Source organism: Erpetoichthys calabaricus, chromosome 12 (assembly GCF_900747795.2).
Source record: "Erpetoichthys calabaricus chromosome 12, fErpCal1.3, whole genome shotgun sequence".
NCBI lineage: Eukaryota > Metazoa > Chordata > Cladistia > Polypteriformes > Polypteridae > Erpetoichthys > Erpetoichthys calabaricus.
Window position 1 is genome coordinate 136,408,063 of NC_041405.2, and position 26,103 is coordinate 136,434,165.

General features: G+C 40.5%; 1 protein-coding gene and 3 non-coding genes across 4 annotated transcripts in view; 1 reads left to right on the forward strand and 3 right to left on the reverse strand.

Annotated features, from left to right (window-relative positions):
• Positions 1 to 26,103, forward strand: part of LOC114663166 (transmembrane protease serine 9-like) — a 47,559-nt gene that overhangs the window by 13,339 nt on the left and 8,117 nt on the right. Inside the window, exons 6-9 of the mRNA XM_051935413.1 lie at positions 14,043 to 14,246; positions 19,502 to 19,562; positions 20,924 to 21,083; positions 24,436 to 24,571. Of these exons, the coding sequence (XP_051791373.1) occupies positions 14,043 to 14,246; positions 19,502 to 19,562; positions 20,924 to 21,083; positions 24,436 to 24,571 (561 nt within the window). The remainder of the gene's footprint in view (positions 1 to 14,042; positions 14,247 to 19,501; positions 19,563 to 20,923; positions 21,084 to 24,435; positions 24,572 to 26,103) is intronic.
• On the reverse strand, positions 9,224 to 9,297 carry trnat-ugu (transfer RNA threonine (anticodon UGU)). Its single transcript has one exon. It is a non-coding gene; the product is annotated as a tRNA-Thr (tRNA).
• On the reverse strand, positions 9,571 to 9,652 carry trnas-gcu (transfer RNA serine (anticodon GCU)). The gene has a single exon. It is a non-coding gene; the product is annotated as a tRNA-Ser (tRNA).
• Positions 10,016 to 10,089, reverse strand: trnat-agu (transfer RNA threonine (anticodon AGU)). Its single transcript has one exon. It is a non-coding gene; the product is annotated as a tRNA-Thr (tRNA).

Here is a 26,103-nt window from a genome sequence, read left to right on the forward strand (position 1 = left end):
CCAACAAGTGTAGTTGTGGCTTAGCGTCATTAGTAGGTAGTTTTAGGCTTTAGAATTTAGGCTATGTGTAGCTTTTAAGAAAGAGAAAATGTTAAATGAATTTATGATGCAAGTATTAAGCAACACTAATGCTACATGCTTTGAATGCTCAAAATGCTATTTGTGTTACACAATTCTGCTCTAAATCTTTGTACTTTTTCTGCCACAGAGGGTCAGTTCAGTGATGCTGAAGAGGCTGGGGCAGGAAGTCATTAAGAAAGGACAGCGATAGGTATGTGCAACATTGTGCAATCATAGCATATATGCTTGAAGGTTATTTTTCAGTATTATAGAAAATTATTTTACTACTGTGAAATATTATTATGACTGCAAGATATGAAGAAATTATCTGTGCAATGATATGCAACAATATATCACAACTATACAGGCAACATGTATTATGTACAGTATTACTTAAAAAGTCAGACCTAGAACCACACATTCTTAATACGTATAGACTAATTTCAAATTTACCCTTTCTCTCTAAAATACTTGAAAAACAATCAGCTTCAGTCACACCTTATGCATCACAATTTACTTGGGAAATTCCAGTCTGGTTTCCGCACTGGTCATAGAAGGCTACAGAAATGGCACTGGCTCGTGTTGTAACCTCTGATGAAGGAAACTCCACTGTACTTATGTTGTTAGACTTAAGCACAGAGTTTGACACCATTGATCATTCTATTTTACTGCACAGGCTAGAAAATGACATTGGGCTTACAGGCACTGTGCTCACTTGGTTTAGTTCTTATTTATCAAATCAATTCCAGTATGTACAGAATTGAGATATGGTGTCCCGCAGGGCTCAGTAGTGGGACCTTTACTGTTTTCACTTTACATGCTTCTACTGGGATCTGTCATTAGGAAATATCATGTTAATTTTCACTCGTATGCAGATGACACCCAGTTATACCTTTCTTTTAGATCAAATGGAGTTTCTCCAATGTTATCTTTAATTAGTTGTGTTGGTGAATTAAAGGAGTAGATGGATGAGAGCTACCAACCTTTAAACACCGATAAAACAGAGATGTTAATTATTGGAGGGAATGACGCTGATCACAACAATATTTTGTCATCATTTAACTCAGAATCATCATTAATTTCACTGAATCGGCCCGCAATCTAGGAGTTATCTTTGATTCTAGCATGTCATTTAAAGAGCACATTAGAAAGAGGTCTAAATCATGTTGCTTCCATCTTAAAAATTTTGAGAAATTAGATAAATAAGGAGGATTCTAAGAAATTATTTCATGCATTTATTTCTAGTAGGACTGACTACTGCAATGTTGTGTTCACTGGATGTTAAAATTTTTCTTTATACAGCCTCCAGTTAATCAACAATGCTGCTGCAAGAATTATTACAAGAACATGAAAATACGAACACATAACTCCAGTTCTTAAATTCTTACACTAGCTCCCGGCAGGGCCGTCTTAATGCTTGGGCACACTGGGCAGTTGCCCGGTTAAAGCAGTGCTAATGTCTGTGGTGAGCCATCAGTTTGAATGAAGAATTCAATGCATATTATTTCCCTAGGCATTTCCAACAAGGAAAAGTCTGCCATGAGTGAAAGGGATTGGATACATATTATTATACCAGGCCAAATGGATAATGCAACCCATGCATTAAATAAAAAAACATGAGGTCTGCATAGATTTCAACCCGTCTTAGACAGGTAGCAAACCCAGTTGTGCACTAAAGCCTCAGTATGGTTTTTATTCCTAATACTTTCATGCCAGCTAGTGTGCCCTCTGCCCTTTCCAGTGGTATTTTAGTTATGCTCATTCTACCTCTATGGCACATCCCATGTATGTAAAGTGTTAGAATCTGTCTGCTGGCTTTAAAAAGTATTGCCTACACATATGAAATTGTCAATGACTGAGCAACCAATTGAGTGGAAAAATCAGGTAGACATCAGAAAGAAGTCAGTCATTACGTGTAGCGCCTTTCACTGTGAACACCACCTACCACTGAACAAACTGTAAGGACAGGCTTCGGTGATGATAAGGTGAGACCAGCACAACGGAATCACTGATAAAAAATATGGCAAAAGTCTGTTATGGCTTTTTAAGTGTGCAGTTGAAGCAGCTCAGATGAACTGACCTGATAAAAAAAAAGCCTGACCACCAAGGATGATCTGTGGGAATGAATGGTGTGATAAGTGATGTCAGTTAACTTGAGATGGGCTGACACTGGAGGTGAGAGGATTATGTTTAGATAGACAAATAAAAACAGGCCCCAAAAAATCTGCACCCACTAAACAAAGTTCAGGAGTCCAGTTTGGGTCCTCACTGCCAAACCTTTGTGTTGAAGACACGAGTCAGGTGGAGCCTTTCTAAAACTGGCATATTTCTTTCAACCTAGGCAGATGACATTACAACAATAACAACAACAACAATTCAGTTCTTGTAAAGTCCAAAATCACACAATGAATGAGGCAATGGCTGTTAACTGTTTTTTGACATTATTACCCAATGCATGGAATTTTATCTTGTGAGGACATGGAGATGATCAATCCCAGCATCCTTCACTCTGACATTATCATCCATACATCTTATTTTCACACCCACTAAGTCCAGCTCAAGTGATGTGTAAAAGCTGTACGTTGTGGATGCAATGCTTTAAGAGTGGGTGAAGCGAGTTCGCTATTCTCACCTTACCAGACTGCAGCGTCGATTCTTCTTGGCTCTTGAGTGACCTCAGTAGCGTAGCAGAGGAGTCCTTAATGTTTAGGAAGGCACACATAGATGGTCACCCCAGTTTGTGGACTACTTGCCAATTTTATTTTTTTATAACCCAACAGTGAATATACAACACTAAGCTACCCAAGAACACTTCTCTTCCCTTCTACCCTTCCTCTCACTAGTTGCTCCTCCTCCTTCTTTTAAAATAAATCAATAAACTTTATTAAAACTCCCCAACATGAACTACCGCTTACAGTTGGGCCCAAGACTGTCATGATCTGGCTTTTTGTTTTTACATTTTTAACAGTTAATCTTTGTTGTCTAAAGTTTTAGAGACCAAAACAAAAATGCAGTGTATTGATTGAATAGAGAAGCAGTCATTTGGCATAGAGATAGAAATAGAAGATGGTGTGTAAAAAAATAACAAGCCAAGGTCTAAACTGGTAAGATGAGTTTTAGAAGCACAGCCACAAAAATCACAAGTAGAGAATGTCAGAAACCAAAAATTAGGAATAGAACCAAAGCCAAACCGAACTTGAGGTTTCTGGGTTAGCAGAGAAGAGGTTAGTTTATGGGCTACAGTACACACTATTGGAGACAGGTTTCCAAGCCAGAACTTCCATGTGAACTCAGAATTGGGACATTTTCAAATAAACAAAGCTAACTGAGTTTTTCCATCAGTGAGGTAACGCTGACCTTTCACTTTAGTCAACAGTATAACAAAAAAATATAACTTAGTTAGCTATTACTATGTCTTTGGACTGTGGGAGGAAACGAGCAAATGCACTTGGACATGTGGCGAACATTCAGTCTCCAAACAGGGAACACCCAGGAGTAAATCTTAGTCTCCTTTCTGTGAGGCAGCAGTGCTATCTCTGTGCCGCCCTGCTTAATTCAGTGGATCTCAGATTCATTCTTACACATAAATATGAGATACCCAGTGCACTTTTGAAATTTTTAATCTAACTTTATTTCATACGTACATTAAAGCATCTCGTACGTAAGTGAAAGTATCTCGTATATATGTGAAAACATCTCATATGAATGTACAAGTATCCTGTATGTATGTGAAAATATCTTCATGTACATATGAGAGAAGGGTTATCCCATAATTGTTTTCACTGTGACAGAGGTGTGACACTTTAAATAGTAAGTGTTGTGATCCTGAAAGACACCGAGATTATGGATATCTAAAACAAAAACTCTGTTGTACAACATTTCCATTTTCACATTTATAAATAATTGCCAAATCAAAATATTGCCTGCTTTGCTGCTGACCTGAGAAAACTTTCAGCCCAATGTAACTTAGTGAATACGGAAGCTCTGAACTGCCCAGTCAAAAAAATTATGGAACAACCCTTATCTCATATGTACGTGAAAAATTTCTTGTATGTACGGTATACTTTCACGTACATATGAGATACTTTCACGTGCGTATGAGATGAAGTTAGATTTAAAATTTGCAAAAATGCACTGTGGGTATTCTGTATGTACATGAATACGCAAGTTAAAACATCTCGTACATACATAAAAGTATCTCATATGTATGAGATATTTTCACATACTTATGGGTATTTTCACAAATGTACAAGATAAAGGATATTCCATAATTTGTTTCATTGTGCGGTTCAGAGCTTCTGTAGGTGAACAATTCGAACAGATGCTGCAAGATCACATAGCGTGTGGTGCGGCTGATCCTTTACTGCAGCATCAGCTGTTAGCAGAGCCGATCTTAACATTCAAGAAAGAGGAGGAGCGTATTCTAAACAGCAGAAATTGCAAACCAGAATGCACATATGCTGAGGACAGAGAAGACTGTAACTGCTAATGGTATGAAAGAGATACACACTATGATTCCAATGAACACAGCTCAGAATATAAGACCGTCTGTATTAGAGATGCCTCTCCCTATGGCCTTGCAGCTGTGCTGAGCCACATAGAGCCTGAAGGTGCGGACTCCCCATTTAGTTTTGCCTCATGGACACTGTCGGCCACTGAACACAATTATACTCAGACAGATAAGGAGGCTCTTGCTGTTATTTTTGGTATTTAAAATGTCACCAGTACTTGCAGGTTGTTAGTTTACAATTTGCACAGACAATAAGCCACTTCTCTGTCTCCTACAACATTCTAAACCCATGTCACCCGTTATGCTTTGCTCCACTTACTCAGAAGGATCCAGTTCTGTCTTGTGAGCTGCAATGGCTTTTGCATGGTTGGCCTCTTGAAGTCCATGTAGTGATTTGCCAATAGACGTAATGAACTATCATCTTCCAAGGGTTGTGTTTTATGGGGTAGTCATGTTGTAGTACCTGTTCTAGCATGAGGGGATGTGCTTAAACTACTTTATGACTGCCACCCTGGCACACATGATGTTATGTATGATGGCCAGGAATTGATCTGTTACGGGTGCAGCCCAAAAACTAGATAAACCTAGCATTGCCCAGGTAAAGCTTGCATTATCCAAAAGACCTGGGTAAAGGTGGAATAACTTTACCTGGGTAATCTTAGGTTTATCCAACCTCAAATAGAGCAAAGCTTAGCTTAATGACTTTCTGTGTCATATTCTCATACTTTTTCTCAAATTTGTTTGACATCCTGTGCTTCCCACCATGTCCAATAGAGAGATGCGTATCATGCAATACATTAAACATCTCTTTCTTCGTCACAACATACCTAACATTAGACTGACCTGGTCAAACAGAAGCAATAAGCTTCTCAACTCTTCCAACGGTAAACACATTAAACCGTTTCAGGTAGCGATAGTCCTTAGATCATTTAGAAGCTGATGTCTTTGCTATTTCTCATTTGTCATGTAGAAACTATTTGAATGATCAAAACTTTCCTAAAAATGCTGTTTAAATACAGCACATGTTTCACTGATGGTAGCCATTGTTATCTCTAAGGGGGGTGGTAGAGAAACATACGCTTCTACACACTTGTGCATGCTCAAACCCCTAACAAAAGGAAAAAACAGCTTTACCCAGATGCATGAGGGAAGGTTGCACTTTACCCAGACAAAATGTTAAATCCAATTCCAACTTTACCCGGGTCTTTTGGGTTACTCAAGCTTTACCTGGGTAATGCTAGGTTTATCTAATTTTTTGGGCTCTATTCATAAAAGAACAAATAGAGAATGGTGTAAAGTGTTGCAAAACATGCCAACAGTCACGAATGCGCCATCAAGAGTACCACTACAACCCTGGGAATGGCCAGCTAAGGCTTGGTCTCGGATCCACATTGATTTTGATGGACCATGGATTCCCATTCCTAGTAGCTGGAGGTGTCTCTTCTACACTCCAGGTCTGCCATCATGCTGCCATTGACACTTTGCGTCTTATCTTTGCTACACATGGATTGCCGAATATTATTGTCTTGGACAAATGTACAGCATTTACATTTGCTGAATTCAAAGAGTTCACAGAAAGCAATGGGATCCAGTATGTGACAACAGACCCCTGTCATCCATCTTCAAATGGACAAGCAGTGTGAATGATACGGACAACAAAGGATGCCCTATGGATAATCATAGCTGGTAACTGGCAAACATGCCATGCCAGATTTTTCCTAGCTCAGCACAACATGCTCAAATCTTCTACAGATAAAAGACCAGCAGAGTTGCTAATGAAAAGACGACTGACGACTGCACTTGGTCTCCTTCACCCAGCCCTTTGAAGGTGACATGCATACAAAGCAAGGGGAACTAGCACGGATGCATGGAGGTGTATTTCGGCAATTTCCACCCTAATAGAAGGGACTTGTGCGCTAATTTGTAGAAGAACCACATTGGATACCAGCAGCAGTGCAAGAGGCAACTGGAACTGTGTCTAACCGTGTTCAAACAGATAATGAACACATTTGCTGTTGCCACGTTGATCAGCCTCGAGAGTGGATGATGGGTGAATGTCCAGTGCCTGAAGCTGAGTCAATGCAGCAGCCCCTGTACTGGTACTGTTCTGCAGCTGCCTGGTAACCCAGAAATACCAACTTCCCCTGAATCTGCTGGAGATAATGATACAGTGGTGACACCAGTCCTTGAAACTGGCAAACCTGTGTATGTTAAGACCCCACAACCTGTGGATTCACTAAGGCCCCGTAGCGCTCTTGTTAGGGCAAAACATTATGAAGGCATTTAACACTAGAATTACCAGAGTCTACGAAAAAACTCGTAGATCCGGCCCACCTTAAAACCGTTCTCACTTCTCTTTTGTCTTCTAAATGTGCCAATTAAGAGGAGCAGCGAGCAGCCGGCTATTCCATCCCCCACCGTCGCAGAACGTTCACTAAGTTTTCCTAGCTCATGCGTTGTTTGATTATCTGGGAGTGACTGAACTGCTGGAGTTTTAGAATGGAAATAATAGATTGCTATTTGGAATACATGCATTTCATGCGTGTTCCATTTCTACAGTAATCTGTGTAAACACATTGCTAAAACAGAAACTTTTTCATATTTTAGTAATAAATGTTACAAAATGTAGGCATAAACTATAGAATGTGTGAAGCCTGAAGTCCAAACATCAAATAAACACTTTCACAAAAGGTTCAAGGATACTACAACTCTTTCCGTGGCTTAACGCTAAGATTTGCTGACTTGGAGCAGAGAAACCCTGCCATGCTACAGAGACACGAGTTCGATTCCCAGCTTTGGAGAAAGTGTTTTTTTTTTTTTTCCTCAAACGGACATAAAATTTATAAATTGGTATGCACTGTAAATCGTTAAGTTTACAATGTCGATCGCGGTTATTTCTGTTGATTAATTCATGCTTTTTACTTAGAGTCAGAACAGGAGCTTGTTCAGCTTATTCAGCTTCTGATCTGACTCAAATAGTGCCAGTATAACTTCACACCCAACCTGACGCTGTTCGTTTTCAAATAATATTGCATTACTTTGACAATGTTTTCTGATTGGTACTATTCGCGGCATAAAATGATTTCTTCAAAATGTCACATATATATTTGTCTCTTTCTTTTTTTAAAATGTGCGTTGTAGCACGCAGCAACTGGCCACCTGCATGTTCTTGCGCACACTGAATAAGACCGCGCTATATGCAATCATCAGATTCAAATGTTAACAGTTATATTGCACGTAATGGAAATCAGCAGTTCTTAGCATTGCCCCACGCAAGCTGTCATATCAACCGCCTACTGTAACTTGCTTTCTTTTTTCTTCGGTTATAGTCTTGAATAAAAGTGCACTTGTTTTGTTATACTTTTACATCAACATATGTTCCTGTGTTTGAGCTACATGGGCATGCTCAAAAAATACGCGTGTAATGCCACGAAAGTGCATGCAGACACTTCAGTTCGCAAGCATTGGTATCACAATGCAGTCACAAGTACACTGCAGAGCTTTAGCGAGTCTTTATGTGAAAACAGCAGTGTCAGATGGGGAGTGTCTGATGATTGCATATAGCGCTGAAGTGACTGCTCTTTACTATGCTTTCCTCTGCATGTCCTGGAGTACAAAAGAAACAGCATACAGCAACACGTGGGGACTGGCAATATTGAGGGAAAAAAAACACACGGTCGTATGTATCGTGATAAACTGCAGAGCTATAGCGCGTCTTTATGTGATAACAGCAGTGTCAGGTGGGGGGTGGTAGGGAAGGATCCTGAACGCGACTGAGACAATGAAAAGTGAATTTAAAAAAAAAATAAAGCTAACCTTTACAAATATCATAAATTACACCGGCTGTTACAGACTGAAATCAAATGTATCTTTTTATTCTAAAATAGTGAAAATAAGAACATTTCTCAAAATGGAGGTGTGCAGGATCAAGCTCATGACCTTCGGATTCCCAGTCAGCGACTGATACTGTTGCACCACGGAAGCGGTGTTAGCTCATGTGTGTCAATGTCGCACACTAAGGCGGCTTTTTTTGGCGGTGGCTTTTTTTTTTTGTACCTTTTGTGAAAGTGTTTCTTTGATATTTGGACTTCAGGCTTCTTACATTATACAGTATAGTTTATGCCTACATTTTGTCATTTGCTACTAGAATATTGTAAAACGTTTCTGTTTTAACAATGTGTTTACATAGACTACTGTAGAAATACAACACATATGAAATGCGTGTATTCCAAATAACAATCTATTATTTCTACTCTAAAACTCCACTTCACTCCCAAATAATCAATCAAGGCATGAGCTGGGAAAATCTCGTTTACGTTCTAAGTCGTTGGGGGGATGGAATAGCCGGCTGCTGGCAGCTTGTCTTTATCAGTACATTTAGATGACAAAAGACGCTGGCGGAGAGGTGAGAACGGTTTTAAGAAGCGATTTAAGGTGGGCCGGATCTATGAGTTTTTTCGTAGGCTCTGGTAATTCTAGTTTTAAAGACTTAAAAATAAATAAATAAATAAATAAATAAACACGTAAAATCTATTAATTTATCCGGGCAGGTATGCGGCAAGGTTTGAACGGAGTCTAATTTCAAGTTCACTTTAACACTGATTCAGCTGTGCGTGTACTGTAGAAAAGAAACCGAAGGACACAGAGTAAAGAAGGCACCGCTGAGATTTGAACTCAGGATCTCCTGTTTACAAGACAGGCGCTTTAACCAGCTAAGCCACAGTGCCCCACTGGAAAGCCTTACTTGCCAAATTTCCATTTCACTCTGTAAAACAGAATGCTTAGGGCAGAATACTTCGATTGTGAACTATGGTCAAAGAAACTGCAGGTGAGCATCAGGTGTTGCTCGGATTGAGAAACTCCCATAAGAGGCAATCTTTGCGTTCAGAGGCAGGTGGGATCATTTGCGGAAAGCAGTGTCGGAATATTTTCTTCTTGAAACTGAACTGCTGGCACTGATAGCTGCAGAAACGATAATAGACTCTTAAGGTTTAAAGTTACGACAAGGGAGGGATTCGAACCCACGCATGCAGAGCACAATGGATTAGCAGTCCATCACCTTAACCACTCGGCCACCTTGTCACATGAAAAATGCATCTTTCCTTCTGTCCATTCCTGCTATATTCAAATTAACAGAGCTGGTAAGGCTTAAAGCCAAGATCTATGTTTAAGCACGCACACTTCATCTGCACTTATATCATGATCAATTGTTCTCTCTCATCGCTGCCTTGCTACAGACAATCTGTTACATGTCAGGAAAGTGGGCAGGCTTTTGCTTTCCTCTCTTTCGTTCACTGACCAAAGCATAGAGAACTAAAGCTGAGATCTCTGCTCCACCACTGTCTTCCACACTGAAACGGACAAAGCTAACTTGTTCCTCGCAACGTTCTCAGGCACATCCGACAGCCAAGATGAAAACCCAATTAAAGGAGTATGACAAAGAGCAGGTACCGCTGAGACTCGAACTCAGGATCTCCTGTTTACTAGACAGGCGCTTTAACCAGCTAAGCCACGGCACCTGAAACCACAGAGAGTTTTTAGCAATGTGACCCTGTGTTCGGATTCAGCGGGTTGGAAAATGGATGGATGGATGGATGGACCTTGTATCCCTAAGAGCCAGTTAACATGCAACAAATGTCCACCTCTTTGTAATAAAAAAATATTTAAAGGAGAACGCACTTTCAGCAAGAGCAGCTCCACAATCAGATGCTTTTGGAAAGACGGAAGTTTGCCTTATGTTGTTTGAATCCAATGTTCAAAGGAAGCGATTGACGAAGAGACAACGTTCACATTATCCGTGATGAGGACGATCAGGGTGTCATCTGAAAAACACAACAGACTCACGTAACTGAGAAAAGCAGTCTTCATCTTCAAAGGCACCTTAAAGTCATTTCTTCATTGGGGTTATCCATTTTCTTTAGTTGACTGCCCTTAAAACTGGGGGTAAGGGGTGTTGTGAATTTGTATGTCCATTAACAAGTTAAATTTATATACTGATCTTGCCTGATATTCTTGTTGGTAATTTCCAGTAGAATGTTAGGGTGTGGGATTTTAAAGTGGAAAAAGGGAGCTCTTAAAAAAGAGATTTTTCCTGTTATGCTGAGAGACAACAATGAGAAACTGAACACATTTTACAGTTATTGAAAAAAATTGTTAAAAATCACTTCTCAACATCTGTGTTTCTTCAATCAATATTATAATAGGTAATATATAAATAATAAAACAAACAACAACCCCATAAACACACATAAGAATTTCTGGCTTGGAATCTGGAGAACTCCTGCAATCAATAACAGGGCTATAGGTGGCACCAAGATGGTCAGACCTGTCCAGATGTTCATTTGAAGGTGTTAACATTTGAATAAAGCAGGTCCAGCTTATATATATCTGGGGTAATGGAGTCAAGACTTCATGCTGGTGAATCCCAGCTAACAGAGTGAGGTCTCATTTGGAAGAATAGTCGGCAGGATCCAGCCTTACCAGTGCAATTCAATATTTTGTAGGTGAACTGCCTGTGTTTTTTTCAGTTTATGCTTCCATGTAGTTCATGAACCTGGAATTGGAACTCATCTTGTCATAATTATGCATGAGTATACGTGTACAGTAATCCCTTGCTATATCGCGCTTCGACTTTCGAGGCTTCACTCTATTGCGGATTTTTTCGCTGGTTCGCGGAGTTCTGCTGACAATGGGTCTTTTAATTTCTGGTACATGCTTCCTCAGTTGGTTTGCCCAGTTGATTTCATACAAGGGAAGCTATTGGCGGATAGCTGAGAAGCTTCCCAATCAGAGCATGTATTATGTATTAAATAAAACTCCTCAATGATATACAATACGTATGCTTGTGCATAGTATATAAACAGTGTGTTTACATACATAATTTCAACTAATCTTACCTAATATCTAAGAGAATATAAAGGGTTTATGCTGTATAACTCTGCGGGAAATGTTTATAAGGGTGTGGGAGAGTTTATAAGGGCTTAAAATATATTGTGCGCAGGGGGGCTGTTCGCACCCCTAGAGGATACGGACGCTCCTCTAAAAAACGCTGAAAGACTATCTTCACATTGCTCCCTTTCTTGCTGGGCTTACTGCAGCTGCTTTGTCGTGCGATATGCTTCCCGCACGGTGCTTCGCATACTTAAAAGCCCCAACAGCACCTATCTATCTATCTATTGATTTTTGATTGTTTGCTTTTTTCTCTCTCTGACATTCTCTGCTCCTGATGTGCACTCCTTTGAAGAGGAAGATATGTTTGCATTCTTTCAAATGTGAGACGGAACTGTCATCTCCGTCTTGTCATGGAGCACAGTTTAAACTTTTGAAAAAGAGACAAATGTTTGTTTGTAGTGTTTGAATAAAGTTCCCGTCTCTACAACCTCCTGTGTTTCTGAGCAAATCTGTGACCCAAGCGTGACAATATAAAATAGCCATATAAACATATGGTTTTTACTTCACGGATTTTCACCTTTCGCGGGGGATTCTGGAACGCGAGGAGGGATCACTGTATTTAAAATTCTTTAAAGGTTTTTACATCATTGAATCTATTTTTAAGGGGTTTTGCTCCATTTTGATTTGATTTTACAAAAATCCCTTTTTAATTTTCATTATGTATTTATGTGACACAGGAATCACATCATGTGACCATGACATTTGTACCTGTGAGGACGGTTCCGTGTAGCGACATTACTTGGTTGCATAACCAATCAAGTAGGCCCAGTGTTAGGTTACATTTGTTGTTCTGAAATCCTCTTTTAACTTTTCATTCTCATTTTCCCCCTTTTCCCTTCTTTGACAGGGTCAATAGTTTTTCTGGTTATGATCGCTTTCGTTCTCACTGTGATTCAGGATTGTTTATATCTCCTGGTTCTTTTTTCCTCTGATCATTTTGTACCTGTCCATCTTGGTTGTGTCCTTTATGATACACTTCTAGTTCCTTCTTGTAGAACACGTTCTGAGGTTCTCAAGTTCTCAAACCCATCCCAAGTTCTCATGCCCATCCCAAATGATGATACAAACTTAGTTAGTCCAGGAAGGCAGGACAAAATGTCATAATAAGTGAGACATTAATAGTTCAGCCAGGGGCAATGATTCACATTAAAAAATATCATTCAGTTAATTAACAATTATACTTGAATAAGAAAGGATTCTTAAATAAAGGAAGTAGAACAATGTATTATTTTGGAAAGAAGCTACTTGTAGGGTCATTTAGTGTTGGATACTACCCCAGACTTTCATGCACAAACAGTTACAAATCATAGCTGGGATCAAATGGTGGTTTCTGGCACATATGGCTGAGAATCCAGCATTTGATCTTCCAGGGAGGCAATGGCACAAAGAAGGCGAGTAACATTAAGTGTTCCAAGATGTTTCCCATGTGAACTGTCAGGGATCAATATGTTTTCAGATGTTTATAAGTGGGTTTAAGGCTGGTGGTAAATGGTACCAGACAGGCCCACCACAAAATGTTACATGACGGGTGGTAGGATCTCCTCACGTTATTGTCATTAATTCAGACTAACCCTAACAAGCAGCTTTCACAGATAATGACATCTGACACTATGTGAATGATGAGGTGTGCTAATTGCCCTCTCGTGGATGTCCTTATCATTTAGACTTCTGTTGTAATTATCATCATGGAAGATGTAGATCTCATCTTTGAATAGTCTCAATTCTTAATCAGTCAGTTATGTGAGATGATCACACCACATATAGTGGACCAGCACATTTCAAGAAATCTGTTGTGATGGATAGCATGGACAGCAATCTCTGGTAACACTTCAGAATAAGGGCTTTAAAGACTCGTGATACAATATTGATTAAACAGTGTGATATATGGCCGGCAGTTTATCCCGGCCAATACCCCCAGGCTGCCAGATAGAGCCCTCCCTGCAACATGGAGGTGCCCTTGAATTCCAGCAGGGCCTCATGGACCTTGGAGTTTTAATGCACAGCCCTGCTGGATACCATGGGGGCCGCCAGGGAACACTGCAGGGAGGCCCAGGGACTTCTATTTGCCTTATAGCCCAGAAGTACTTCCCAGTCGAGGGGACAGAGGAAATGGCGTACTTCTGGGCTGAAGAAAAGGAGTTTTGCCCAACCCGGAAGTGTTATAAAGTCACATGAACTGAGGGACAGAAACATTTCTGGGTTAAGAAGTATAAAAGGAGTTTGGGAGAGCCCAGCAGTGAGCCGAGTTGGGAGGAAGGGTGACTGAGCTGCTGAGATGTGTGGAGGATTGAGATTATTGTTGATGATTATTATTGATTTATTATTAAGTATAGTGGAGGTGGAGGTGCTTGTGAACATTTATTATTATAATAAAGTCAACATTTGAACTTTTATCTGGTGTCTGACGTCTGATCTGAGGGTTCAAGGGGACGACAGCGCCCCCATCTGTCACAGTGGCGTAGCCGGCAGGATACTCTGGCCGTCGTTTTGGCAGAGGACCTGAACAAATTTCTGTGGACAGAAACCCCAAGAAGACAGCATCACGACATGCAGAGAAAAATCGCCAGAACCCACGATTACCAAGTCCGTCATGGGGAAGAAGAAGGCTAAACAGAGCTGCAGCCCAAGCGGAGGTCCCACGCTCATCATGGCCGATGCTCAAGAGGAGCTACGGAGCAACTACATGGGTCGGGAAAGGCCTCCGGAGGAAAAAGACTACCACGAGGTATGTGCCGGGGATTTAATTGATAACATCTTCAAAATAACACATTTTGTCCCGTGCACATACCTCACAGAAGTCCATCTGGAGGCTCTGCAATGATGATGATGCCAATAATAATAATCCTCAAACTGTAGCATTGAAGATATAGACATGGCGAAATAAAATTAAACGATCAAAACGACAGCAGGACTTTAGCTCTTGGGTGAATTGCCAAAAGATGATTTAACTCAAACTATGATCCTCTCCCAAAGGACATCCATAAAAACTTTTGTTAAAGCTTAACAAACAATGTCCTCTGTTGCTTACCACCATTCGTGAGATTCGCTCTGGGCTCGCTAAAGCAGTTGTGTGTTTTTTTGGATAGGTAGATGGCATTATTTGTAGACAGTACATAGGAATTGTGGGTAAGGATTCCTATTTAAACATAATATTATAGTCTCAGTTTCACTAAATGCTGTCATTATGCTAAGTTTTCATTTTATATTATTAATTTAAATGACTTGCATATGTTACGGTAATGTCTTAGTTAAAAAAAAGAAACAGAAAAAAAAAAAAATATATATATACACATAACCTGTCACCGTCATCAAAAGGTACATGTTTGGCTGGGGGTTTAAATAGATAATTATATGGACTTACAGTTTTAGCAATTACTTAAGAGTTTCTTTCATCATTTTCTTTAAAGAAACATTAAAACCAATAAATAAAAACCACCGATACAGCCCGATTCCTACTTACTTTCTGAAATGGCTCTCCTCAAGAGCATATTTTTCTGAGATGTCGCTATAACTCAACATTCTCAAATTGTGAATTTGAGGTCCTAAATACTTTGCTGTCCCCAATCCTGTCTTCAGGTCTCAATGTACGGGTCTGGCAGCGATGATTCCTCTCAAAATTTGGGGTTTGGGACACCAATTACAACTTTGCCCCGGGCAGCAAAAATCCTAGAGCCAGCTCTTTAGCTGCTCCTGAAAGTTTTCTCCTGTTACGGATGAGATCACGCTCCGACTGATGTTTGAAGAGTATTTATTTGCTTTCTTTCTCTTTTTACAGCTCTCAAACACCATGAAAAACTAAACTAAAATAAAGCTAGTAAATTAAACAATAAATGAATTACACAGGTGTAGGGATAACAAATTAAAACATACCGTGTGCGCCTTCTGACCAGAAATTCAGGAGTCTTTATTACAGTCTCTCTGATACTTTACTTCTGACTATCTTATTAAAACTAAAACCTTTCTTCAGCTCAATGTCCATTAAGTGTGTCACTATGTGCATTTCTGCTCCACCAAGGAACCTTATCGTGTGACCACAGCGAACTTCCATTTAGACCAACTTTGTAAACTTATGTACAAATACATTGAGATCATAAAATAAATAAAATTACAATTAGAAAAGAAAATATTATCCACAATAAGATTGCACCACAACTATTATGATATACAATATAAGTTACAAAATATATTTTACAATTATACACACACATATATTTTGTGATAGCTACAAGCTCTGCCTGGTGGTTCATTTGGAATGCTATCCGGAGTGGGTGAGTTATTGTATTTGGCTGTGCCTTGTGCTTCTCTTGTGATTTTCTACATGTTTGAACATTTGCTCTGTTTTTTGACCTTGGCCGTTGGGAATTTGTTTCCATTGGATTGCCTTTGTATTTTATGGCAATTTCTGTGCTTTTTGAGCTCCACTGGGCACAAGAGCATTTTGTTAAAATAAACTCTTTATTTAAAGATTCTTCAAGGGCCTTTTGTGTCTAGCTGGAGAAGAAGTAGTTACTGACAGCGCCCTCTCACACTCAGGAGTGGTATAACCTCTGTTATGGCCTACTGGCTATTCTCTACTCATGTGTGTCTAACAAAAGCTTTGAATCCCAATGGATTGATTTAGGCTTTTTTGACACCGATCAACAAGAACAAGACCATTTAATATCAAGGAGGAAACAGATCTGTGCAAAAATTTTTGAGTACAAAATAACTGACCACAAAAGTATTGCCCCTTCCAATCTGGCACACTTAAATCCTCACCGGTGCACCCAATTGGTTTAAGAAGTCCCAGAATTAGTTCAATGGAGATCACTTGTCTGGGGTTTCAATTGATTGAAGTATAAATGCAACTGAATGAGGAAGGTCCAACTCATGGTGAGTCAGTATGGTGGCCTAACCTACACCATGAACACAAAGGAGCACTCCATGCAATTGTGTGAAAGGCAGATTGAAAACCACAAGTTGGGGATTGAGACAAGAAAAGATCCAAGTCATTGGATATCCTATGGAGTCCAGTTAAATCAATCATGAAGAAGTGGAAAGAACTTGGCACAACTGAGTGATTGTGCAAAAAAATGACAAACCACACTGAAAGAATTTAAGAGACTGTGTGAACAACTATTGTTGCCCAGGTGCCTTCCCAGTTGTAGCTTTATGGGATTAAAAAAAAATCCCACAAAACATCTTGGCAAGAGTATGCCAGAAGGCAAATGGGAGATTCTGATGTCAGCTATAAGAAGGTTCTTTGGTCTGCTGAGGCCAAAATTGAACAATCAGGCCATCAGACTACACAGCAGGTTTGAAGACCACACATTAATGAAACCACCCCATCCCCACGGTGAAGCATGGAGGCTGTGGGGATGCTTCTCTGCAGCAGGGCCCAGAAGGCATCTGAGTGTAAAATGAATGCATCAAAATAAAGAGAAATCCTGGAGGAAAACTAGGAGATGATTAGTTTTCAGGCAAAATAATAACTGCAAGTATAAAGCCAAAGCTACACAGGAATGGCTTGAAAACAACAACGTTAATGTCCTGGATTGGCCAAGTCAGAGTGCAGATCTCAATCCAAATAAGAATTTGTTCCTAGACTTGACGAAAACCTGTTCACTCATCATTTTCATGCAACCTGACAGAGCCTGAGGTGTTCTGCAAAGAAGAAAGGGGACAATGGCAGAGTGCAGATGAAAGAGAGAAGGAGACCTGTGAACGCTGACTCAAGGCTGTCATGGCTGTCAGAGGTGCATCTACTAAATGCTGACTTGCAGGGGGTAAATGCTGATGTGATCGATTATGTTGTGTTTTATATTTCTAATTAAATTATACCACTTAACGGAGACCTGTTTTCATTTTGACACTAAAGAGTCTTTTTTCTGTTGATTGATGTCAAAAAACACAATTTAACCTCCTTAGCGTTACATTTTTTTCTCAAAAAAAAAAAAAAAAACAAGTAAAAAGCAATGCATTTTTTGGCTTGAAAAATTACATTTTTATTCAATTTCAACTTTCTATTGCAAAACATGCAAAACACTAAAAGTACAAAGTCGAAAGTGTAGAAAGTATAATAATTATACAAATAATAATAATGATAATGGTGAATAATAATGATAATAATATGAACAGCACACTACACTTGTGAGAGTGACGAGAGCGTCATTTTTGGGTTCACCAGAATTCACTGACTGCCTCAAGACAGATTCACGTCGTCATCAATGCTGAGGAGAGGCATTTTTTTACAAGATGCCATTATGAGGATAGGAGAAGATGCATCTACACTGTTGCCTGAGTAACCCTTGGCACTAATGCTGTTGGCACTTTTACAGCTTGGGTCTTATGTGAGATGTGTTTATATCATTGCCCAAGTAACACACAGGACTAACAATTTTAGCACTGTTTTTATATCCCAAGTGACGCTCGGATCTAACGCTAAGGAGGTTAAATAAACTAGGATTCAATGTTGTGTAAAAGTTTGAGGGGGTGAATTTTGTTAGCTACAGTAAAAATGAATTGACATAGCAGGATGAAAATACTAACAAGCTATAAAATAAACTAAGATCTGTTATTGGCAAGGACTGGCTTCTAATTAAGCAATTTTGTTTGAAGAAAAACCTGCAGCCACTAAGACCCTCCAACACCAGCTTTGCCTACCCCTGCTCTAACCCATGGATGTTATGAACAAGGTGGACACCATGCTGTCGTTTCCTTTCCTGATTGTTCACTTCTTTGTATGACATTATCTCACACATGGCTCCTTATGTAACATATTCAAGGTGAATCACCTAACATGTTCCTGCCAATTAGCTTCTCTTCAATGTGAATTCTCTCTTCTGAAAATGACCCAAACTGAACCATAACAGCACTGATCTCAGGAGAATGGCAGCCATTGCTACAAAACAACAAGATTGTTACTGTGCTAAATTCCACCTAAAATGGCACCGTCTGCACTGTCACAGGGCCTATTCAGATATGCTCTCACATACTGTACTGTAGGCCAATTTCAAAGTTACTGTCACCTCCAGATGAATTGTCTTAGGCTGCCACACTCAGCTGTGTGTCCTAACTCAGAGCTGCTGGACGTGAACTCATGCCACTACATTCAGCCTAGAGATGATAACCATCTTAACCTGTCGAGCTGAAAGACAAACCCAACTTCTGGCTGTGGTGGCATCTACTTTTCATAGTCACCTCTATTTATGTCAACCCTGCCATAGTTATTTTAAAATGAAGCACCAGCAGGATTACTGATTCTCTGAGGGTCGTGCAAGAAGTCAGAGGCAGCAACTGAAACCTCAACTCTGTGGTTTACAGTGCAATGCATGTGCAAGTAGGCCAAAGCAGATATTTTAGAAACTAACATCCTTGTGTCAGGGCGACAGGCATTCTGCATAAGCAGCTTTTTAAAATTAATTCTTGCTAACTTTCTCAGTACCAGTGGTGTGCTGCTCTCTTTTTACTGTTTAACCTCACTGTTTTGTTTTGTTTTTTTTCGTTGCAAAATCCAACATCCTGCAAGATTCAGGTAACTGGCCTGATAAACTGGCACTCCAACCAGAGCTTGTTACTGTTTTAATGTAAGTGAAGCCTGGATAGGCACCTGCTCTCTGCAAACCTGATCTGCACAAAATGGGCACAAAAAGTCTTTGTTACACAACACTATGTGACTAATAGATCCATTATGGTTAGTACCTAAGCTACACATCCCTTAACTGGCCTGCATCCCAACTGTATAAAAAGAAACGTGAACCAGTTTTGGAATGGTGGTGCAGTGGTAGCGCTGCTGCCTCGCAGTAAGGAGACCAGGGTTTGTCTCCCTGCTTGGAGTTTGCATGTTCTCCCCATGTCTGTGTGAGGTTACATCTTGGTGCTCTGGTTTAATGCCATTGTCCAATGACATGCAGGTTAGTTGAATTGGCATTGGGTGTGTGAGTGTTTGCCCTGTGTTGGACCAGTGCCCTCAACAGGGTTTGTTCTGCCTTGCACCTTAAGCTAGCTGGGATAGAACCCCCCAAACCCAGCCCCAAACCTGATATTGATTTGGATTACGAAGGTTAGAAAATGACATGACGGTTCTGGACATCACCATAGTATAGTGTAGTTACAATCCAGTGTCTGTGTGTCTGCGTGTTCTTCTTTGTCTGCCTCAGTTTTCCTCTCACTTCCCATGGACATGCAGGTTAGGCTAACTGGCAAATCAAAACTGACTCCAGTGTGGGTATGTGTGTCCTAAAGTGGACTGGACCTCTGTATGGGACTGGTAGCTGATTAGCACTCACTGCTACCAGAATAGGCTCTGAGCCCCCAGAACTCTGATTTGGATTAAGTGGATTTGAGAATGTTGTGTTAAGCCATTTGAATGCCTGTCTCCAGTTGTAAAGTACCTTGGGATTGTGTTTACTACAGCAAGGCACTATATACAATAAAGCGTCTCCCTTCTATGTAAGTAAGTGGGCTGCGTAAATCATCTCTGAAAATGGCTAGACACACATGTGCCCAGGTTACTCAGTTTGAAAGTCTGTGTACAAGCCAAGCCCTCCCCAGTTGCAATATTCCTCATGATGTGCAAAGCACCGTGGGAGATCAGCAACGGGAAGCCTGCATTTTTCTTTCAGGCTCGTCTCTGGCAGACTGACTGGACTGACTCATTTTTTGATGTATCGTCATAAAGATACTGTGATTATGACAACAGACTCCTCCTGAACCATTCGACTCAAGTTACTCAGAAATGAAAACCTTTTTGCTTTACTCAAAGGACAGGAAATGGAGCGGTGCATGTAAAAGTGTGTCTTCTTGGCCATCTCGCCGCCCACCTGAGTCTTGTGGTTGGCTTTAGTTTTCATCTGTATTCTACTAAGGTGATCAGAGTCAAGTTACGGCTGGACTGAAGACATGCTGGCACTGTGCTGGATCACCGTGATTGGCGTCTGCCTTGGATTTGCAGGTACCCTGGGCTGGGGGTTTAGTTGAAGGTGGCAGGGCTCCTCAGGGGATGCTTGGCAGAAGGAAGCAGGTTAAATCTCCACCATTCGAATCCTATCAGCTGAAAGTTTTAGAAATGTGTGGAAATAACTGATACTTCATGCATTGTATTAACTTGCTTCCGTCTTAAGTGACAGTTTTGTAGTCAATGTGAAAAGATTCATGTAAAGAAATCTGCACTCAGTGTGGTTGAGCCACCCAGTCAAGTGAGCTCATCTACAGCTGTCAGGTATAAGACCACCACATAACAAATTTGACAAATAAGAGGGGACTACTCAGTCCATCAGGCTCGTTTGTTTGCCTGATGATGAGTGACATGCAGATTTCCATCCAGCACGGGTCATTTAAGTGCTTGACACCACAAATCTGCCTCCCATCAAGCTCCTGTACTCAGAGGGCTCTCTTCATAAATCCATTTTCCCTTCCTGACAGGTGCCTCCAGAGGCCAGATCATCGGTGGACGTGAATCCAAGCCCCACAGCCGGCCCTACATGGCCTTCTTGGAGATTGAAACAGAGAAAGACACAATGACCTGTGGAGGCTTCCTGATTAACCCTAGCTTCATTCTGACTGCCGCCCACTGCAAGGGACGGTGAGTTTCCAGCTGCTCTGGTGGTGACCCACCCTACTTTTCATATAACAAAACATAACATTCTCAAACCTGCTTAATCCAGTTCAGGGCCTCAGAGAGAGCACTGGTTACAAGTCAGGATCCATCCCTAGATATGGTGAATATCCATCACAGGAGACACCCACACAGGGTTAGTTTGGAAAAGTCAACTAACCTAACCTGAAATCTGTGGAAAATGGGAGTACCTGGAGGAAATCCTGCACAGACACCGGGGAACGAGCAAAGTCCACAAAGGCAAATACTGGGAATGGCATTGCATCCTCAATGGAAGATCTTTCTGCCATTCCACCTCTTACATCTTAATTTTAAATTAGGGAGTTTTGAAGTCTAAGCCATAGTGAGTAATATTATAACATGTTTTACATATATAAATTTGAACTCTGTAGATATTTTTATTATAAGGATTCTGTTTATTAAGTTTAACTTTAATTTTGATTTGTTGGGAAAAAAGTTTTATGTTTTCCCATCTTGTTTTTCATTGTTTGATGTGTCACATGATTGTGATCACTGTGTTATCCATTGGTGGATTAAACTCCTTCTTTAAAATTCTTCAGTGTAGTTAGTTTGAATTTCAAGTAGGCCCTAGTGTTAGGTTTGGTCTTAACTCTGTTTCATTTTTTTGACTTCGATTGTCGTCTCATCCTTTTGTTCTGGCTGCCATTATTCATCGATCTCCCACTTTTGACTTTCTGTCCTTCCTGATGTTGCTATTATCCATTTGCATCACCTGGTTTTGCTGCCATTTCATAATAATCCTCTGCATGCCTTAACATAGTTGCTGTTATGTTTTCATCATAATTTTTTTTCTGGGCTTTATACATTTTGCTGTACATTTTCTTTAGTGTAAGAGTAAGTTTTAAATTAAAAAAAAAAAAAAAAAAAATATATATATATATATATATATATATATATATATATATATATATTGGTAGCAGTGGTAGCGCTGCTGCCTCACAGTTAGGAGACCCGGGTTCGCTTCACTGGTCCTCCCTATGTGGAGTTTGCATGTTGTCTGCGTGGGTTTCTTCCGGGCGCTCCGGTTTCCTCCCACAGTCCAAAGACATGCAGGTTAGGTGGATTGGCGATTATAAATTGGGCTTGGTGTGTGGGTGTTTGTGTGTGTCCTGCGGTGGGTTGGCACCCTGCCCGGGATTGGTTCCTGCCTTGTTGTCTGGGATTGGGTCCAGCAGACCCCTGTGTTCGGATTCAGCGGGTTGGATAATGGATAAATGGATATATATGTTTTACTAATATAAAGCTATTTTTTATTACTAGAAACTTTGCCCCATTTTATTTTGTATTTTTCCCAGTACTCTGTTTCTTTCAGGCTACCACCATGTTGAGTAGCTGTTGCTAGGACACGGGTCTGAGTTGCCCCTAGGTGTTTTGTCATGTGACATCATTGTCATGACAGTTTTTTAAGCTGACCTCATAAAGACTTCACTGCCCACGTTTATGGATATGGTGACTACACTTTCCAATTGTTCTTAGTAGTTTTCCTGACTTACGACTTTGCATTTGGTTCTCTGACATGGCAAGAAGAAATATATGCTTGTTTATGTTGGTCTTGGCCCATGCTTTGTAATTTCCTGATTCTTTCCTTTTCTTCTTGCACATCCTTCAAGACATCTGAAAACTGGCCTGAAACAAATCAGTCTCCTTTGACTTTGGGCTCAGTAGGCACCCATTTGTTTTAATTAGATCATCGTCATCATTAGCATCAGTCCATTGTTCCAGGTGAATGTCATAGTAGTAACATTGAGTTGTGCTCACTAGCTGACCTTATCCTCTCTAACTTCTTCTCAAACTCCTCAAGAAATATACAGATGCTTCTAGGCCAGCTGGGAGATATAATGACTCCAATATGTCCTAGGTCTGTCTCCAATGACTCCAATATGTCCTGGGCCTTGTACACCTCCTAAAGAAGGTGCCTAGGGGTGTCCTCACTCCATGCCCATAACACCTCAACTGGTTGCTCTCCATTTGGTAACTCATTAGGTGTGCTTTAGGGTTATTTTGTATTGCCAGGCTCCTCAATCCTTCTTGGAGAGTGAGCACACCAGCATCATTTCAGCTACTTGTACATACAATCACATTCTTCTGGTCAGTACCCAGAGCTCCTATATATAGATGATAATGGAGATTTAGACTGACCGGTAACTTTGTCCTAGGATATAACTACCACTTGATTACTGTGGTCACACACTGCTGCCACTGCACTGATTCACTCGTCAATCTCATAATCACTTCCATAAACGCTCATGAATAAGTCCTGGAGGTACTTCAGGTCCTTCACTAGGGGTAACTGCCTTTCTTGTAGAGGACCATCACCTCAGATTAAGAGGTGTTATGTCTTTTATTACCAACTGCAGCACATTCAGCTGTGCACTGGAAATCAATCTGGTGAAGCCATGAAGATAAAGTCATCTGAAAACAGACCCCAAAACTGCATTTCTCCAGACTTTGACTACCACTTCATATTCTGTCCTTGAACGTCATGAACAGGAGAGGAGATATGATGCATACTCAAATGAAATGGACTCTTCTGTAGACACAACTCTTGCTCCGCAGATACAGGCACTGAATGGCTCAGAGCAGAGGTACACAAATCTTATAGTCCAGAAGATACTACAAGATACACGGTTACACCCAAGTAAATATCTGTGCAGGAGTATAGAGCTGCTCCAATTTTCCATGACCAGGATGGAATGAGCCATGTCCTTTTTTGAGTCTCAGGTTCAGCTATCAGGCAGAGCCACTATTCTCTTTGCCATGGAAGCTTAGGAATGTTATTACTCAGTAGCTGCAACACACCATCATTATTTCTCTTTAAAAATAAGGACCTCTAGTCCATTTTGCCATTACTAATTTGTTGTCCCCTCTTTCTATGTAACTTTGAAAAGACGTGTTAGCCAAAGCATCCCCACCATATCCAGTGCTTTCAGCATTTCCAGTCAATCTCATTTACAGATGTCACCTTGTTATTGTTTGGAGCTTTTTAACTAACATGGTGACTTCAGCTTCATTGATGGCCCCAACCCCAACAAATTTTTAATGTCTAGAATATGGTGTAGTTGGCCATATATTTCAATAAGGAATAAAATGTGGCACCCAAGCAATAGCTGGTCCATTGTGTCTCCTCCCTTCTGTCCAGGACACATAACACCCATTTACTTGTATACATAACTGACTTCATTACTAATAATCAGATGATACCATCCCAGAGCTCAGCTCCACATGTACATCTTCAGCAGCCAATCAGATTTATGTTGTTTGACATGTATTTGTGTGTGTGTTGATTTGCCATCCGCAGTTACATCACGGCACTTCTGGGGGTTCATAATCGCTTAAAACCTGAAAATTCCATGCAGAGGATTGAAGTACAAGAGATCATCCCCCATGAAAAGTACAACCAAACAACAAGCACACATGACATCATGCTTCTGAAGGTAAGCAACGCCAGGGGATGTAAAGTGTGGACAGACACAGGTTCTGTTTTATGTCCGGCAACACTGAAATGATGCTTTCTGTGATTATTATTATTTTTTTTAATGTGATGCTTGTTCATGTTAGGAAACATCTTTTGAAGAAAAAAAAAGGAATAAGTTGTTTGTGTCAGTATTCAATCCTGACATCGTGATATTTGTAGAGCCATTATTTGCAGTCATAACAGCTTTTGGGGTAAGCCCATGCCAGCTTTGTCCTCTTTTCAGGAGTGGTTCAGGCCCATTCTTCTGGACAGGTTTGCTCCAGGTTAGTCAGATGAAGCCTGTGCACTGCAGCTTTCAAATACTCAATCAGATATTTACTGGGCCATTGCAGGGCATTCACCTTTTTCTCCATAAACCACGCAAAAGTTATTTTGGCTTTGTGTTTAGGATAATTGTCTTGTTGAAAACTTAACTTTCATCCAAATTTCATTTGGGTGGCACGATGGTAGCATTGCTGTCTTACAGAAAGGAGACCAGGGTGAACTACTCCCTGCATGGAGTTTGCATGTGTCTGCGTGAGTGCTTCGGTTTTCTCTTACTGTCCAAAGACATGCAGGTTAGGCGAATTGGCCCTAGTGTGTGTTTGGTGTGTGTGTGTGGCTGCCATACAATTGATTGCCGGCCTAGCGAGGATTTATTCCTGCATTGAGCCCTATGCTGGGGGGGTAGACTCCAGCACCCCCTGTGACCCTAGTCTGGATTAAGTGGGTTGGAAGATGACATGACAAATATCAGTTTTTAGCAGACTTATCTTTTCTATCCTCCACTTTTCCTTTTGTTTTATCTGCATGCCCAATCTCAGCTGCCCGACAGCATGACGTTACCACAGCTGTACTTCACTGCAGGTACTGTGTGACATTTGAGGTTTGAGCAGTAATGCCTTTGAACCACATCTCTGTTAACTTTTCCCAAAAAGCTTTATCTTGGTCTCATCAGAGTACAAAACCTTTTTTCATGTCACAATGGACCTAATGCACTTTCCAGACATGGTGTCTTTTGTACTATCCTTCCATAGAGGGTAGTGTTCTGCAGTGTTCTTAAAATGGCTGAATGTTTCACTTTTACTTCATTTTCAGCCACTGAACTCTGTAGCTCCTTCAAGGTGATTGTTGGCCTCTCTCTCTGTGGCTTCTCCTTCTTGTCTGTGTAGAGAGTTTTGGGGGATGACCTTATCTAGTGTTTACATGTAGCAACAGTACCTGCTGAGTCATCCAAATACTTGGATACTGTACTGTAGCCTTAAATTACAAATACTGTATTATACAAATTACAGCAATTCCATTTTAGTCACCATCAAAATACTCCCGTTGAGATGCGATACACTTGTCTCACAGCCTTTTCCATTCTTGGAAATATTTCCTAAACTCACATTTAATGACTACTTTCGGCAGCTGTTTAAAGCTGATCCTCCAGCTGGGACGTTGGACATCTCTGGGTCTGCGGTTCTTCAGGCTTATCCTCCAATTAGCTGTGAACCACCCAATCTCACT